At 49.7% G+C, this 15992-nt stretch overlaps 2 protein-coding genes across 3 annotated transcripts; one reads left to right on the plus strand and one right to left on the minus strand.

Annotated features, from left to right (window-relative positions):
• Positions 1–26: 26 nt before the first annotated feature.
• PMEL (premelanosome protein) lies at positions 27–9618 on the minus strand. The gene is made up of 12 exons (XM_068560671.1): positions 9590–9618; positions 9233–9357; positions 5629–5739; positions 5322–5468; positions 4384–4518; positions 3843–4004; positions 2559–3590; positions 1692–1808; positions 1370–1454; positions 1054–1259; positions 864–951; positions 27–243 (listed from the first exon to the last, which is right to left on the minus strand). The coding sequence occupies exons 2-12, from the start codon at positions 9306–9308 to the stop codon at positions 102–104; spliced, it is 2301 nt and encodes a 766-aa protein (XP_068416772.1). The 5' UTR covers positions 9309–9357; positions 9590–9618; the 3' UTR covers positions 27–101.
• Positions 9619–10258: 640 nt separating this feature from the next.
• CDK2 (cyclin dependent kinase 2) lies at positions 10259–15746 on the plus strand. 2 transcript variants are annotated; one of them, XM_068561301.1, is made up of 8 exons: positions 10259–10446; positions 11189–11266; positions 11375–11495; positions 12167–12337; positions 12810–12911; positions 13588–13731; positions 14035–14238; positions 14514–15746. In XM_068561301.1, exons 1-8 carry the CDS (start codon positions 10331–10333, stop codon positions 14616–14618), a joined length of 1041 nt encoding a protein of 346 aa, XP_068417402.1. In that variant the 5' UTR covers positions 10259–10330; the 3' UTR covers positions 14619–15746. The 2 variants fall into 2 exon arrangements, with proteins under 2 accessions (XP_068417402.1, XP_068417403.1); XM_068561302.1 differs by lacking the exon at positions 13588–13731.
• Positions 15747–15992: the final 246 nt, after the last annotated feature.

Raw genomic sequence — 15992 nt, forward strand, 5'->3', positions numbered from 1 at the left:
AACAGCACCAGGTTCTGAGTCTTTATTTCAGGCAATGGTAGTCTCCAAGGGAAGACTGGAGAAAAGATAGGCATTGCTCTCCACGCTGCACGTGAGAGTACTCAGACCTGCTGCCCACTGAGGAGGGGGCTGCTCTCACCAATGGGGCAAGAGCGGAAGACCCAGGGCAGACGTAGCCACTGGGTTCTGCCAGGTGGCAGCTGGGGAAGGGGGAGAGCTGAGCCCTGCTTCGTACGTCTTCTCCTGATATTGGGAGAAAAGCGGGGATACTGGTTAGTGGTAGTCAATGGCAGCCTGTTTGTGCTTCTCCAACGAAGAGGATAAATCATATCCCAGGTTTCCTTGGCCTTGATCCTGGCTCCTTCCCCTTCTTCTCACCAACAGGGTTCATCCTCTCTTATTTCTGTGGTAACCTCTGTCCATTCCCCTCTCACCCTACCAGCTTCCCTGCTTTGAGGCCCTCGGCACCCCAGGCCTAGGGATTTGCCCTTCATGCAGGTGGAGAACTCACTTCACCCAGCCTCCTCCACTCTTGATATTATTCATTAGAAAAATCATCAAGATCATCATTTATTGCACTCTTGCTTCAGAACCAGGTGCTTTACCCGCATTGTCTAGAATCCTGACAACAGCCTCACAGGGCAGGTATCAGTTTTCCTACCTTTCAGTGGCTCAGAAAGGTTAAGCTACTTCCCCAATATCCCACCAGGTCTGCAGCCCAGACCTGTTTAACTTCCAAATCTGGGCTCTTTCCTGGACACTATGCTTTCTCGAAGGGGGTGGTGGTTCCTTCTTGCCTTGAGGAAGAATGAGCGGTGGTGCTAAGGGATAAGGGTGTGTGAGCGGCATGGTGGGGCTCTCACCTATATATCAGAGATGCGAGCAGCAAAGCCATCAATACCAGCAAGATGCCCAAGAACAGGGGAGCCTGCCCGAAGCCTGTTTCTTGACCTATAGGCAGAATCCCAGACATAGCTAGAGTCAGCAACTGCTTCCTGTCAGATATCCTCTACCACCCCCCTTCTTCATCCTACCTCTTGTCCAAGTACCTACCAGGCATGACAAGCTGGGTGCTGACCATTGCCAGGCTGTTGGCATCAGCCAAAGACACATTGAGGCAGTAGGTCCCCGAGCCGCCCTTCAGTACCTGGTGCAGAACCAGCTGGCAGGCTGGGCTGGGTGGCACAGGCTGACACAGCCGCTGGACAGGGGGCTGGCACCCTGGCGATGAGATGTCCATGCAGGCCTCCTTGGGTAGCCTGGGAGAGATGTCAGCTTACGTCAGGGAGTCTGGGAAGGAACACTAGACACCAGAGAGCAGGGCAGCAGTCAACCCAAGAGTTCTCGGGGCAACCAGTGGGACACTCACCCGCCTTGGCAAGACACAGTCAGCTCAAATGCATCTCCTTCACTGGATGGCACAGCCTGCAGGATCTCAGCACTCTCAATACCCTCTGCAAAGTTGCAAGATTTTAAGTCTGGGACTCCTCTACCAGTCCTCCCCAAAGGCCCACGGACAGGAAGGTCCTCGGGCTACCTCCCCAATCCCATCCTCATGCCTTCAAATGAAAACCCTGGGATTTGGGTATTCTTGTTCAGGTGAGTAACTCCTTCCAGGGTGTGCTTCCACTAGGCAGCCCTAAGCAGCACACGCCTTCCCTCCACCAGCTCCCAAAGTAGGCAAGACTCACGGACGATGTCCAGGGTGAGGGAAAAGGAGCCATATCGATACAGAACACAATCCAGGGGGACTTGTCGCTTCACCAGGATTAAGGTGGCTGTGTCATCCAGCAGGGGGCTCTGGGAGCCTGGCAGGAGAGGATGGAAGGGGCAAAGTCATGAGACAAATGACTCACCTGGAAACAGAGGCCAAGCAGGCATTTTTCCAGGTAGAGCCAGAGCTACTGGATCCAGGCTTGGAATCAGGCAAGAGCTGGGAAATCTCATTTTATAGATAAGGAAACTGAGGCCCAGAAGGAGAAATGACTGCCCCAGAGTCACAGTTAGGGGTAGAGTTGGAGTTTTAAAAATCCCAAATGTTTATCACACCCCACACTGTGCCAGGTCCTGGGTTAGACACTTGATGTATGTTAACTCATTATAGTGTCACTATCTTATTCCTCCCTTTTCAGTGTTTCTACCACAATTCCAGGTAAACCTACTTTGGGATGGGAATCCAGAGGTGGGAAATGGTGTCAGAAACTGGGAAAGATTTCTATGCATTTACACTTAATCAGAAAATGAGATATAAGTATTATGTAAATGATCACAGACTGCTCCCTGACCTTCACTTTAGGGAACAGCTCTTTTCAGAGACAGAGGAGCAACAAGCTCTCTCCCCATGGCCTAGGAGAAGACCCTGGTTTCCTGAACTCTGGATCTCTTCCATGCCATTAAGAGGGACTTGGGGGGCTTTAAAACCAGTGAAGACTCTGAAGGGACTCCACTGGTAAGCTAAGGATTGGGTAACATCTGGATCCAGAGTAAGTCTTTCAGGTCTTTAGAGCTGTGACAAATGCCCCCACCTCAATGAACCTCATTCATACTGGCCCTCTTACCTGTAGTACCTTCTGTAGACAAGAATGGGCTGGCATCTGGACTGTCAGGCTCAGGGGTGGGTACCTCTCCAGCTATGGTCTCCACCAGCTCTGTAGTTGTTACCTGTGCAACTGTGGTTCCAGAGGGTTCTGCAGTTGACACTTCAGGTGTCGTACCTATGGCCTCTGCAGTTGGCATCTCTGCAGGTGTGGTACTTATGACTTCTGAGGTTAGTACCTGCTCAGGTGTGGTACCTGTGCCCTCTGCAGTTGGCACTTGCACAGCTGTGGTTCCAGAGGGCTCTGCAGTTGGCACCTGAGCAGGTGTAGTGCCCACGACTTCTGCAGTAGGCACTTGGCCAGCTGTGGTGCCAGGGGCCTCGGCAGTTGGCACTTGCACAGCTGTGGTTCCAGAGGGCTCTGCAGTTGGCACCTGAGCAGGTGTAGTGCCCACGACTTCTGCAGTAGGCACTTGGCCAGCTGTGGTACCTCTGCCCTCTGCAGTTGGCACTTGCACAGCTGTGGTTCCAGAGGGCTCTGCAGTTGGCACCTGAGCAGATGTAGTACCCACGACTTCTGCAGTAGGCACTTGGCCAGCTGTGGTACCTGTGCCCTCTGCAGTTGGCACTTGCACAGCTGTGGTTCCAGAGGGCTCTGCAGTTGGCACCTGAGCAGGTGTAGTGCCTACGACTTCTGCAGTAGGCACTTGGCCAGCTGTGGTGCCAGGGGCCTCGGCAGTTGGCATATGCCCAGCTGTGGTGCCTGGAACTGGGGAGGAGCCACAGGATGTGAGAGGAATGGCAGCCTGTAGCACCACCTGTGCAGTGACTGGGCCAGACTCTAGGTAAGTGTGAGTGACCACAAGTGCCCGAGAGATCAGGGTCCCAGTACTGTCTCCAAAGTCCCAGGTGTAGGAGAGGTCAGCCCCAGCCAAATAGCCACTGGGGTCGTGGAGCTGGAGGGCAAAGGTCAGAGGTTGCTTTCTCAGGAAGTGCTTGTTCGCTCCATCCAAGGCCTGCAGCCGAGACACGCTCACAGAGAAGGGCACCTGGTCTGAGATTGGAGCCAGAAAAGGTGAGAACCAAGTCTGGGCCATAGCTTCTTCTTTCACAGCCACATCCTCTAACCCCAAGCTGCCTGGCCCTTCACTGGCTCCAAGCCCCACATTCCTCTGCCCATGTCTTCCTGGCTCTGCCCCTATAAGGTGCCCCTGCACACCATTTCCTCTTTCCCCTTTCCTGCCCAGCCAAGCTTCCCCACCTCCTCCTGCCCTGAGACTGGCCTTGTCCCTTCCTAAGTCCTTACCAGTAATGGTGAAGGCTGAGCGGGAGTGAGCGAGGGATATGTAGCTCTGGGACCCCCGGCGGTGGTAGACAGTCACTTCCATGATGTGTGTGCCCAGCACTGCCTTGCCTGTCCCAATGCTCAGTCCAGACACTGGGCCCCCCAGAACTTGCCAGTATTGGCCTGAGGTTTTGGAAAGAAGAGTAGAGAAGGGGGTTAGTGGTCAAAGGGGACTGGGGAAGGGTTAGAGACAGGGCACCAGAGAAGGAAGGTCAGGAGACGTATTGAGAGGATGGTTATTTCAGAGGGTGTTTGGAAGCTTGTATATGGGGGCAGGAAAGGAGTCCTACTGAGGGGTTCCATGGGATGGGACTGTAATTGGAGAAGGGTTCCCAGAAAGAAGTATAATGGAATTGGCTAGGTGTTGTGGAAGAAGGAGTCATGGGGGAGGTGAAGATTAGGGAAACTCACAGAGTTTAGGGGTGGGACCAAAAGAAAAGGGATCAGGTAGGAAGAGATGAATCCAAGTGTGGGTGACAGGCCAGAGAAGGGAGTCTCTCACCCCAGGTCTTCCAGACATAAACAAAGCTTCTTCTCTGAGGTGAAGGGCCAGATGGGCAGGCCCTCCCATCGGGGAAGATGCAGGTATCATCAGGTTCTTGGGGATACACTGGCTGTCCTCCCCACACCTGGCTCCCTGAAAGGAAGATACAAAGTCACCCTCAAACGCTGGCATTCCTTATTATACACCAAAACCTTTAACATGGCTCCCAGAGCAGGGCTCTGGGAATACTCCCTAGCTACAAAATATATTCTCCTTGATATAACCCACTGTGGGTGGTAGTGGGGAGAATGGAAACTGTAATTAAAGATTCCTATGTAGGGACTTCCCTGGTGGTCCAGTGGTTAAAAGACTCCACTCTTCCAATGCAGGAGGCATGGGTTCAATCCCTGGGCAGGGAACTAAGATCCCCCATGTTGAGCGGCCAAAAAAAAAAAAAAAGATACCTATGTAAGTATATACATAGAGATTGGAGAGAAAGAGATTGGAAATGTATCAAAATGTTTAGAAAGATTTGCTCTGGCTAGTGGGATAAAAGTAAAAATAACAGCACCAGCTAACATTTACTGAGACTTTACTGTAGGCTAGGGCAGGCATTATGCTAAATTCTTTATATATTATCACATTTTAATCCTTACAACAACCTTTTAAAGTAGTATCATCCCTATTCTACAGATTAAGGGGATGGAAGCACAAAACAATTGAGTGACTTGCCCAGGGTCACATACTGGTAACAGGTTTAAATCCAAGTCTGTCCAACTTCTATATCCACTGGGTCTTCTGTCCCCCATTTTGGGGACTACAATTTTTTTTTTCTTTGTGCTGTATCTGTGCTTTCTAATCTAATTACATATATAATTTGTTTAAAAAAAGAAGAAGGAGGAGAAGGGGCATGAGCTGAGCCCTGAGAATGAGGCCTGGAGTGGAGTGGTACCCACCGTTAATGATGGTGTTGTTGGCCCAGATGACCTGCCCATCCGACAGCACCTTTTGGCTTTCAGGGAAGTGCAGGGCAATAGAGAAGGAGGCATTTGCCCCAAGCAGTGTAGGCCCATCATTGCTGACCTTCAGAGATACCTGGCCACCTGGAAAGGGCAGCTGCGTTAGCTGGGACTCCTTGGCTTCCCCTCCCCATATGCCTTTTCCCTTCCTGTCTTCTCAAGCTACATTCAACCCAGTTCTTGCTCCTCTCCTCTCCCCACCCCATTCCCACCATACCCTCCCCAGAAATTGCCAAGTTCCCACCTCTCCAGCAGTCAGGCCCCTGGCTTTCTGTCCACTCTGGATATAGCTGCCTGTTCCATGCTTTAGTTCTGAGCTGCCTTGAGACACCAAGCCAGTCCCGGTCTCTGGGTCCTAAAAGGAAGGTATAATGAGGACCCTCAGGTCATTACTCCCTTCTCAGGGGACCACAGTGTCCCATGTCACGTCACTCATTCTCACATTCAAAGTGCATTTTAATTTACCCAATACCCACCATGTACCAGGCACTGTGCTAGGTGCAAAGAACTTAAGAAATGAAAAAGAAATGGTCCTAAAGAGATTTAGGTTAAAGTATATGAAATAGACATATACATAAATTACTATAATTCAAGGCACTGCTTAACATGAGCCATAATAAACATGCATGATGTACAACAAAATGACAGAATAAACAGATTAATTCCACTCTGGCAGACTGGGAAGGACCCAATGAGGAGTTAGCCTGTGGCATAAAGCATTCTAGGCAGAAGGCCCAGCATGAGCAGATGCATGGAGGCGTGGAAGCACATGGCATGATAGGGGACCACTAGCAATATGGTTGATGTACACCGTGAGAGATGAGGCCAAGAAGATGGGGTGGGGGCTTTGAGTGCCAGGCGAAGGAGTTTGGCCTTTATCCTGTAGGCAAGTCCACCTCAGAAGATTTTGTTTGTTGTATTCAGATATAATTCACATGCCATAAAATTTACCCTTCAAAACTTTTTGAATATGATCAGATTTGTGTTTTAGAAGGATCACTTCAGCAAGCAGTGAGGAGGATGGACCAGAGGCAGGTAGAAATTGGGAGTGGGGACAAACAAAATTATTATAACTGACCAAGAGAGAGGTCTGGGGCTTCCCTGGTGGCACAGTGGTTAAGAGTCTGCCTGCCAATGCAGGGGACGCGGGTTCGAGCCCTGGTCTGGGAAGATCCCACATGCCGCGGAGCGGCTGGGCCCGTGAGCCACAATTACTGAGCCTGTGCGTCTGGAGCATGTGCTCCGCAACAAGAGAGGCCGCGATAGTGAGAGGCCCGCGCACTGCGATGAAGAGTGGCCCCCGCTTGCCACAACTAGAGAAAGCCCTCGCACGGAAACGAAGACCCAACACAGCCATAAATAAATAAATAAATAAATAAATAAATAAATAAAAATTAAAAAGAAACTTGCTTTAAAAAAAAAAAAAAAGAGTCTGCCTGCCTGTGCTGGGGACACGGGTTCGAACTGTCGTCCAGGAGGATCCCACATGCCGCGGAGCAACCAGGCCTGTGTGCCACAGCTGCCAAGACTGGGCTCTGGAGCCCGCGAGCCACAACTACTGAGCTTGCGTGCCACAATTGCTGAAGCCCACGCGCTCTAGAGCCTGTGCTCCACAGCAAGAGAAGCCACCGCAACAAGAAGCCCGCGCACCACAACAAAGAGTAGCCCCTGCTCGCCACAACTAGAGAAAGCCTGCACGCAGCAGTGAAGACCCAACACAGCCAAAAATAAATTAAAATAAAATAAATAAATTAAATTTAAAAAAAAAAAGAGAGGTCTGAAAGAAAGGGATATGATGGCTCTCCACATGCCTCACCCAGATCCAACAACTATCAACATTTTGCCACATTTGCTTTATCGATCCTTTGTTGTTGGTTTGTTTTTTGGTTAAAGCATTTAATTTTCTTTTTTAGAGTATTCATTTCTAATGCTGTGCTTTTCTTTCTTTCTTTCTTTCCTTCCTTCCTTCCTTTATTTTTATTTATTTATTTATTTATTTTTCCTTCCTTTATTCTTTTGGCTGTGTCGGGTCTTAGTTGCAGCATGTGGGATCTTTTGTTGCAGCGTGCGGGCTTCTCTCTAGTTGTGGCGTGTGGGTTTTCTCTCTCTAGTTGTGGTGCGTGGGCTCCAGGATGCGGGGGCTCCAGAGCGCATGGGCTCTGTAGTTTGCGGCACGCAGACTCTCTCCTTGAGGCGCGCGAGCTCAGTAGTTGTGGCGCGCAGGTTTAGTTGCCCCGCGCCATGTGGGATCTTAATTCCCCGACCAGGGATCTAACCCGTGACTCCTGCATTGGAAGGTGGATTCTTTACCGCTGGACCACCAGGGAAGTCCCTGGCTAAAGCATTCACAAGCAAATCCCAGACATAATGTTATTTAAAACCGTACAAATTCAGTATGTATCTGTAAAAAAGAAATATTTTCTTGAATAAATACAATGCTAATTCACACTAGACAAAATTATTGAAACCAGTCCATACAAAATTTCATGAATATCTAAAAATGTCTTCTTATGATTTTAAAAATCAGGATCCAAAAAGTAAGCACAGGGCTTCCCTGGTGGCGCAGTGGCTGAGAATCTGCCTGCCAATGCAGGGGACACGGGTTCGAGCCCTGGTCTGGGAAGATCCCACATGCCGCGGAGCGACTAGGCCCATGAGCCACAATTGCTGAGCGTGCGCTTCTGGAGCCTGTGCTCCGCAACAAGAGAGGTCGCGATAGTGAGAGGCCCGCGCACCGCGATGAAGAGTGGCCCCCACTTGCCGCAACTAGAGAAAGCCCTCGCACAGAAACGAAGACCCAACACAGCCATAAATAAATAAACAAATAAATTTTAAAAAGCCCTCTAATAAGTACTTAATGAAAATAAATTGACTGAAGGGTAGCAATGATGTCTTTAAAAAAAAAAAAAAAGTAAGCACAATATTTTAAGAGCCTCAGGTGGACACGTATGAACAGAATGTTTCCAGAGTACAATAAGGAACGTAGTAAAAGAAAAAGACTTGAAACTGCACCATGAATGAGGGAAGTCAGATCAAGGAGAACTTCCTAGAAGTCTGTGAGACCAGGGATCTAGAGAAAGGGGGGCACTGGAATATGATGCAGATATTTCAGCACAGCAGAGACTATCCTCACTCCATTTCTAATATGTACCAGAAACCTGGTTGATTCTGCTGGGGGAGGATCTGGAATCATCCCACTGAGCATCCCACCATGAGAGCAAGAGAATTATAAGATGCCCCATTCTTTCTCCACTCCCAACCCTCCCTCCTCAGAGCAGCACGGGACATTCCAGACCCTCTCACCACCCCCCACCCCCACCCCTTGCTCCTGTCACGAGGCCCCAATCCCCCAGAGCTCTTTCATGTGATGCTCAGCTGAGACCCCTCTGCCTGTCTCTCCCAGCCCCAGAACAAAAGCCTGGGCTGTGTTCGCCTATGCCCATCCCAAAGAGGGGATGTGGTGTCTCTTTACCCTCTAACCAACACCACATTCTTTTGCTCCTCACTTTAAGTACCCTATCCCAAGTGCCTGAGACATTGCCTAAAAGAGTCTCCCACTCATTTTACTCCCTTGGAGCCCCTGCTCCAGCTCACTGCCCAGGGGGTCTCAGAATTAGGGCCAGAAAGACCCACTATTCTCTTGCCCTTCCAAGCAAATGGAGTTATTTTCAGGCTGAGTCCCAAATCTTCATGTGGGGAGGGAGCTCAGTTGCCCATGTCCTCACTAAATCAAATGGGTGGGAGATGCCCGAAGCATTGCTGGTTATCTCCCATTAGGGAGGGGAAAACCAGAGCAGGTGTGCAACCCCAGATTCACACTTGCTCATGTCCACACACCCCACACTCACCTTCTGTGGCCCCCACAGCCAGAAGAGCACCCATCACAGCCACATGGAGAAGGCATTTTCTCAGCACCAGATCCATCCTGTTCTTCTTTCCAGCAACCAAAGGCGCTGGGGCGTAGGACAAGCCCCTATATAAGAAACGGATGCTCATTTGCATAGCCCTTCCCTCTCTCCCTGCAGGGGAGGCCTGGGAGGAGCAGGAGGACCTGAGAAAGGCAGAACTGAGGAGGGATCCTGGTCCCTGGACCTCCCGCTACTCAGTGACAGTTTCTGGTTTCACAGGGTCACGCTCATCTTAAAGCACTCCATCCCCCCGTGGAAAGAACTGACTGAAGGGCAGCTACAAAACAAAACACGTACCGGACACACACGATTCATCATGGGAGAGTGGATCAATTTATTGTGAGTCAAACCAGGAACCTCTCAAAAAGACTGTAGAAGCAGTGACCCTGGATCCAAAATCAAAGAGAGACAGTATCGGAGTAGGCGGAGAGACGGAGGCAACGACTCCTCCGAGGCCCGGGAGACCCTTAAAATGAGATTCCCAGCTTCATGCTTTCAGAGGAGGCTCCCTGGACCAGGTGGCATTCAATCTTAGGTCAATACACATTTTCCTAGGGGTGGTGAAAACGGCGAATTAGAGATCAGGAAATCCCTATAGACTCAGGACACAGGTAGGAAACTCGATCCCAAATCAGATACTTGGAAAAAGGTGTTCAGCCTCCCCACCTACGTTGAAACTTGTCTTAATGCCCCTCGGAACCAAACTTGCGCGGGGCGGGGTCGTTTGCAGAGAAGGACGCAGGGCTGGCCCCTCCCGCTCTGACGTTGACCAATAGGAAGATCTGGGGGCGGAGCCATGGAAACGCGGGAAGGAGGGGCGGGGCTTCTGGTGGCGGTAGGGAACTGGGGGGAGGCGGTAACATTGTTTCAAGTTGGACAAATTGACAAGAGCGAGAGTTACACTGCGTTCCATCCCGACCTGGGGCCAAGGTACTGGGCCCTGTTTCCCCTCCTCGGTCCCCGAGAGCTGGGTGCCGCTTTCTACAGGTTCCCAGGCCCCCGCTCCAGGGCCGGGCTGACCCGACTCGCTAGCGCTTCATGGAGAACTTCCAAAAAGTGGAAAAGATCGGAGAGGGAACGTACGGAGTTGTGTACAAAGCCAAAAACAAGGTGACGGGAGAAGTGGTGGCGCTTAAAAAAATCCGCCTGGACACGTGAGTGGCCTCTGTACCCGGGACTCCTAACTCGGGAGCTCCTTGAGTGCCCCCTACCCCCACCCCAACCGGCGGTGGCCATCCAGGGACCGGAAGGTAGCAGGGAGGGACTTCTTTTGAAGTGGAGAGGTGGGTTGAAGGACGAGCAGAGTGTTTCCCGGGGGAGACTATAGGGTAGTGTAGAATCCATGGGAAATTTCCTCCCTAAAGGCGGATGATGCCCCCAAAGGTACAGTCAGAAAGACTCAGGAAGAGGAAGGAGGCCTCTGAGATGGGGGTTCCAGGACTCCCTGTGGAGCTGGGTTTTGCAGTAAGCTGTAAAGAGCACCTTTTTGAATGACGAGCCCTCCTCACTGCCCCAACCCCACCCTCATCTTAGAATTCTCTCCCCCTTTCAAAAGAATGGCAGTTGAACCTCACTGGCCCCTCTAGAGAGGCTGGGTGCTGCTACTCCCCCCCCCCTTTTTTTTTTTTTTTACCTGTTACCTTCTTCACCTTCACCAGGAGGCTTTGCTAACCTAACCCTGGGCAAAGAAGAAATAATGACCTTAATGTGTCCAAAAGCCAGTCCTGTCCATCCATGAATTAACCCCTGAAGCACCCCTTCTCTTCTCTCACTTTCCTAGGGGATGCTGGGGTGGTGTCTCTGTGGGGAGGGAGGGGGTGGGGTAGAATCACTGGGCTGGGGGAAAAGGAATATTTGTAACCACATTCCCATCTCTGCTTTCCCAACTTCTCCAAGTGAGACGGAGGGTGTACCCAGTACTGCCATACGAGAGATCTCTCTGCTTAAGGAGCTTAACCACCCTAATATTGTCAAGTAAGTATGTATCTGGGAGGTGCTCTGACAGTAAAGGAGGATGCCTTCTGTTTGTGTTGTCTGGGCATTTCTCTCCCTCACCTCTATCCCTGGACCTCCCTTCCCTAGGCTGCTGGATGTCATTCATACAGAAAACAAACTCTACCTGGTTTTTGAGTTTCTGCACCAGGATCTCAAGAAATTCATGGATGCCTCTGCTCTCACTGGCATTCCTCTTCCCCTCATAAAGGTAGTCCTTCTCATCATCTCCTCCCAACATGGGCATGTCTTGGGGGGACTGAAGGCAGGCAATCCAGACTGAGTGTTGATTTGTGATCTTAGCTTCCTTCCCAGCCCTCACCCCCCCTACACACACACACACACACACACACACACGATCACACATACCTTTTTTGTGGCTCCTTCACTGCTCATTATGCTTATTAACCCTAAGGCTGGGCAGGAGAATCAAAGAAGTTGAAACTCTAGTGAGTCAGCTTAGCAGCTCAGGTGGAAGGTGAGATGAAACTCAGATAATTGGGACTGGAGGGCACTTGGTAGACCCCTCCAAAAAGCCTTTCCACCTGCTTGGTGGGAGAAATAGCCAGTGAGTCTCTATTGTCTGTTTTTCTGGGTTCTTTACTCCCAGAGCTACTTTCAATCTATCAACAAACATTTATCCAACACACATTTATTGCACACCTTCAATGTGCTGAACACAGGATACGGAAAAGAAATGCAAAACTGAGTAAGACCTGATCCTTATCCTCACTGGGCTGACAGTCCAATGGGGGAGATGGCTTGTAAACATGTAATTATTATCTAACTAGGGAAGGCTTTAGTAGAACTTTGGAGGCACAGAGGAGACCCTAATCTTCTCACGGTGATGGAAAAACACAGTCTTTTCTCTCCCCTTGTCAGAGCTATCTGTTCCAGCTGCTCCAAGGCCTAGCTTTCTGCCATTCTCATCGGGTCCTACACCGAGACCTCAAACCTCAGAATCTGCTTATCAACGCAGAGGGGGCCATCAAGCTAGCAGACTTTGGACTAGCCAGAGCTTTTGGAGTCCCTGTTCGTACTTACACCCACGAGGTGAGTCCCTCTCTGCATGTCTTCTCTGAACTTCCTGGGAGGTGTTAACAGGGACATTCACAAAGTTTTTAGTAACTATCTGGCCAGCAGTTTCTCTCTCACTAGATGGAAAGTATCTCTGACACCCTAAGAGGTCTTAGAGTATACACAGAGTTCATATTTTGATAGATAACAAGCCAGGAGAGCTGGATGGCACGCCATTAAAATTATGACCGATTGCCTCAAGTTTTCCAAGAAGGTTGCAAATTGGGGGTTCAGAAAATATGGTCCCCAGAACCATGGACTAGGCTAACTCTGGGCTAAGAAGTTGTACCCAGTTATTTTACTTACGGGAAATCAGAGGGAAGGGAAGGATGGAGGGAAAGAAGCTGCTTGTTAAGAAGCTGAGTTAGCAGAGTAGTCCTGAGGAAGTGAGATGTGGGAATCTCCATGCCCCATACACCACCCCTCCCCTTCCTACGCTTGTCCTCAGGTGGTGACTCTGTGGTACCGAGCACCTGAAATCCTGCTGGGCTGCAAATACTACTCCACAGCTGTGGACATCTGGAGCCTGGGCTGCATCTTTGCTGAGATGGTACGGAGGCATGCCCGAGTTCTACCCAGCCCACCCCTCCCCACATTCAAGAACAACAGAACTGTTTCTTGGCCTAGACCCATGGCCCTTCTCTTATCACAGGGTCCTTCCTCTAGAGTAGCACAAAGGGGGTGGTGGGGAAAGGATAGGACTGTCATCCCTGATGTCAACCACAATGTTAGGATATCCTCAAACAGCTTTAGCATGCAGTATACATATCTAATCTCTGAATTGAGCTAAATCATTTCTGCAACTGTTTTAGCTTTAGCCTGCATATATTTGGGAAAATGAGTTCCATTTAGTGTCCCCTTCATTTGGCCTGTAGACCTTATTGTAGGGCACCAGGAATGTGGTGAGGCCAACTTTGTTCACCTTACCCACACCTTTTATTTAAACTGCAGACTTAGATCACATCCCCCCTCAACCTCTGGCTTTTCAGATTGAAGGATCCCTGAGGCCCAGCCTTATAAGGGAGCTCTCATCCCCTTTAATATAACAGTGGAGTGAGCTAAGTTTTCAAATCAAATCAGCAGTATGTTTTATGGTCCCTTATCTGGGTTGTAACTGGGGGCATGGAGACCATTAGCCCATATATATAATGTGCATTTATCCCCCAGTGCGTTACTTTACAATTGCCCATATTCGTCTCTCAATTCATCAAAAAATATTTGTTAAGCACCTAGTGTGTACCCAGCACCATGCTAGGTGCTGTGGGGAACACAGAAGAAATGGAAGACACAGTCTCTGCCCGCTGTGCTCCTATCTAGAAGTGGCTGCATCACAAGGAGGGGGGATGACCGCAGTGTCTACCCCACACCCCGTGAGTGGCTTGGGATCCCTTTGCTACATGTCAGTGGCACCCCAGACATTCACCCCCTCCCAGCCCCACCCAGCCTTGGGGATCTGCAAAGCCATGGTTGGGGGAAGGAAGGAGGGGGCGAGGAGACAGATGAAGGGACTTCATTGTCTCAGGCTCTGTTTGACTGACCCCATGAAAGGCCCTGGGGAGGGAGTCATGGGGCCCTGCTGACCTTCCACTGCCTGTGGGAACCTCCATTATCCAGTGGGCAGTTTTGACTGACGTCAATGTGGGTCTTGGCTTTTCCTCTTTCCCCACTTTCAGGTGACCCGGCGGGCCCTATTCCCCGGAGATTCTGAGATCGACCAACTCTTCCGGATCTTTCGGACTCTGGGGACCCCAGATGAGGTGGTTTGGCCAGGAGTTACTTCTATGCCTGATTATAAGCCAAGTTTCCCCAAGTGGGCCAGGCAAGATTTTAGCAAAGTTGTGCCCCCCCTGGATGAAGATGGACGGAGCTTGTTATCGGTGAGAGTGGGGAGTGGGCACCCATTTCCTCTCATTCACTCCCCCAGGGCAGGGTTTTTCCAGGATGAAGGAAGAATGAGGCCCTGGACTCCTGGTCTCAGCATTACCCTAGCCCCTGCTTCCCTCTCGCTGTTGTGCACCACTTAGATACAGGAAGGAGGGAAATGGGAACTCTTCCTTGGGTGAAAGGAATTGTTTCCCGATTTCTCAAAACACCTGCTGCCCATTTATTCCATTATCACATTACTGACGTCAGCATACATCTCTCCCTCCAGCAAATGCTGCACTACGACCCCAACAAGCGGATTTCAGCAAAGGCAGCTTTGGCTCACCCTTTCTTCCAGGATGTGACCAAGCCAGTACCTCACCTTCGACTCTGATGGCCTTCTCAAGCCCCTACTCCCAGTCTCACCCTCTCCTCCAGTGAGGGCATGATCTGGCTTGGCCCAGGGCTCTTAGCTCACTGATCTTGTCTGGCTGCCTTAGCACTCACCTGCCCCTCTTAGCCAGCCAACTCTGGGGAGAGGGGGTGGAGGGAAGAAATAGGTGAAATTGAAAGGAAGCGTCAATATTACATGCACTTAATCTCTGCACCATGCTCTCCCCTTCCTCTTAGTCATTGCTTAGGAGGGCTGGTATTTTAAAAAAAAAAAAAAAAAAAAAAGACTGTTTCTCCTTCCTCCATATAGGGTTTGCCATCCCAGTCTCTGAAAGCCCTGCAATTATTATTTTCTGTGTTTCAGGTGACAGAGACCCCAAACCTCCCACAGCCCTGTGTAAGGCCAACTGATAGCAGGGGCACTAAGTTGGAACTTTGAAAACCAAGCAAAACGAAAACATGGGGAGGGGCCTGTTTTAAAGAATTAGGTTAAAAAAATAGATCCAACCAGTTTATACCCTAGTTTTAGTGTTTCATCTCACCTAACAGTCTGGGAGACTCAAGACTCCCTGTCTCAGACACCCAGTCTCTGCAGTCCTGGTGGGACTGCAGTAGAAATGATTGCTCCTAGTCTTCTTGCCTGTCCCTCCTACAGGCAAGGGGTGTCTGGGCTCTGCGACAGGGACCGTGCTTCACCGAGGCCTTATGAGGCAAGTGAAAGATGTTTGAATTTTTCTCTTCCTTTTAAGATTCTTAGTTCTTCAGGTGCTAGGTCCCATCTTCCTCTAAAGGCCAGCCCATAGGAGTGAAAGTTAAGGTTAAGACCTCATTTTAAGAATGCTGACACTTTTTTAGGGCTGTGCCTGAGTGGGGACATTGGGAAAAAAATATTTCTTTAAAAGAAGGATGAACAATTATATTTATATTTCAGGTTATAGCAGTTTTTTAAGTGGGAATCGGTGGGGATTTGTTGCCATGTGCACCTTGGGGTTTGTAACGCGAATGTTTAAAAAAAAAAAAGCTTTTTTTCTTTTTTATGATTTTGTCTCTCTTCTCCCACCTTTTGTCCTTGAGTGTTCTTGCTATTAATATTATTTGTAATTTAGTTTGTAATTGATTAAAAAAAAGTTCCTGGTTTTATAGTTCATCTCTCTCCTCCTTCACTTTTGCATATTTACTGAAAGAATGGTGTGAGAGAGAATATGAATGTGTGCATGTGATAATAGGTTTCAGACCCCTTTTCCTAATCACTCTATGCAGGGCTACCCACCCCACTCCATTTCGACCTCTGTGATGCAATTGGGATAGTGCCGCGGGTGGGTGAAGTGGGAATTATTGCCCCCATTTTACAGCTGGGGAAAGTGAAGCTTATGTA

This window comes from Eschrichtius robustus, chromosome 13 (assembly GCF_028021215.1).
Source record: "Eschrichtius robustus isolate mEscRob2 chromosome 13, mEscRob2.pri, whole genome shotgun sequence".
In the NCBI taxonomy this organism is placed as follows: Eukaryota; Metazoa; Chordata; class Mammalia; order Artiodactyla; family Eschrichtiidae; genus Eschrichtius; species Eschrichtius robustus.

Bases quoted from the DNA above. Each gene is read 5' to 3' on its own strand.
- PMEL (XM_068560671.1), bottom strand. From the start codon at position 9,308: ATGGATCTGGTGCTGAGAAAATGCCTTCTCCATGTGGCTGTGATGGGT. The intron at 5,469-5,628 runs GTGGGAACTTGG...TGCCCTTTCCAG, and splicing joins GGGGCCTGACTGCTGGAGAG to GTGGCCAGGTATCTCTGAAG. The intron at 1,809-2,558 runs GTAAGAGGGCCA...CTCTCCTGCCAG, and splicing joins GTCTACAGAAGGTACTACAG to GCTCCCAGAGCCCCCTGCTG.
- CDK2 (XM_068561301.1), top strand. From the start codon at position 10,331: ATGGAGAACTTCCAAAAAGTGGAAAAGATCGGAGAGGGAACGTACGGA. The intron at 12,338-12,809 runs GTGAGTCCCTCT...GCTTGTCCTCAG, and splicing joins TTCGTACTTACACCCACGAG to GTGGTGACTCTGTGGTACCG. The intron at 12,912-13,587 runs GTACGGAGGCAT...ATATTTGTTAAG, and splicing joins GCTGCATCTTTGCTGAGATG to CACCTAGTGTGTACCCAGCA.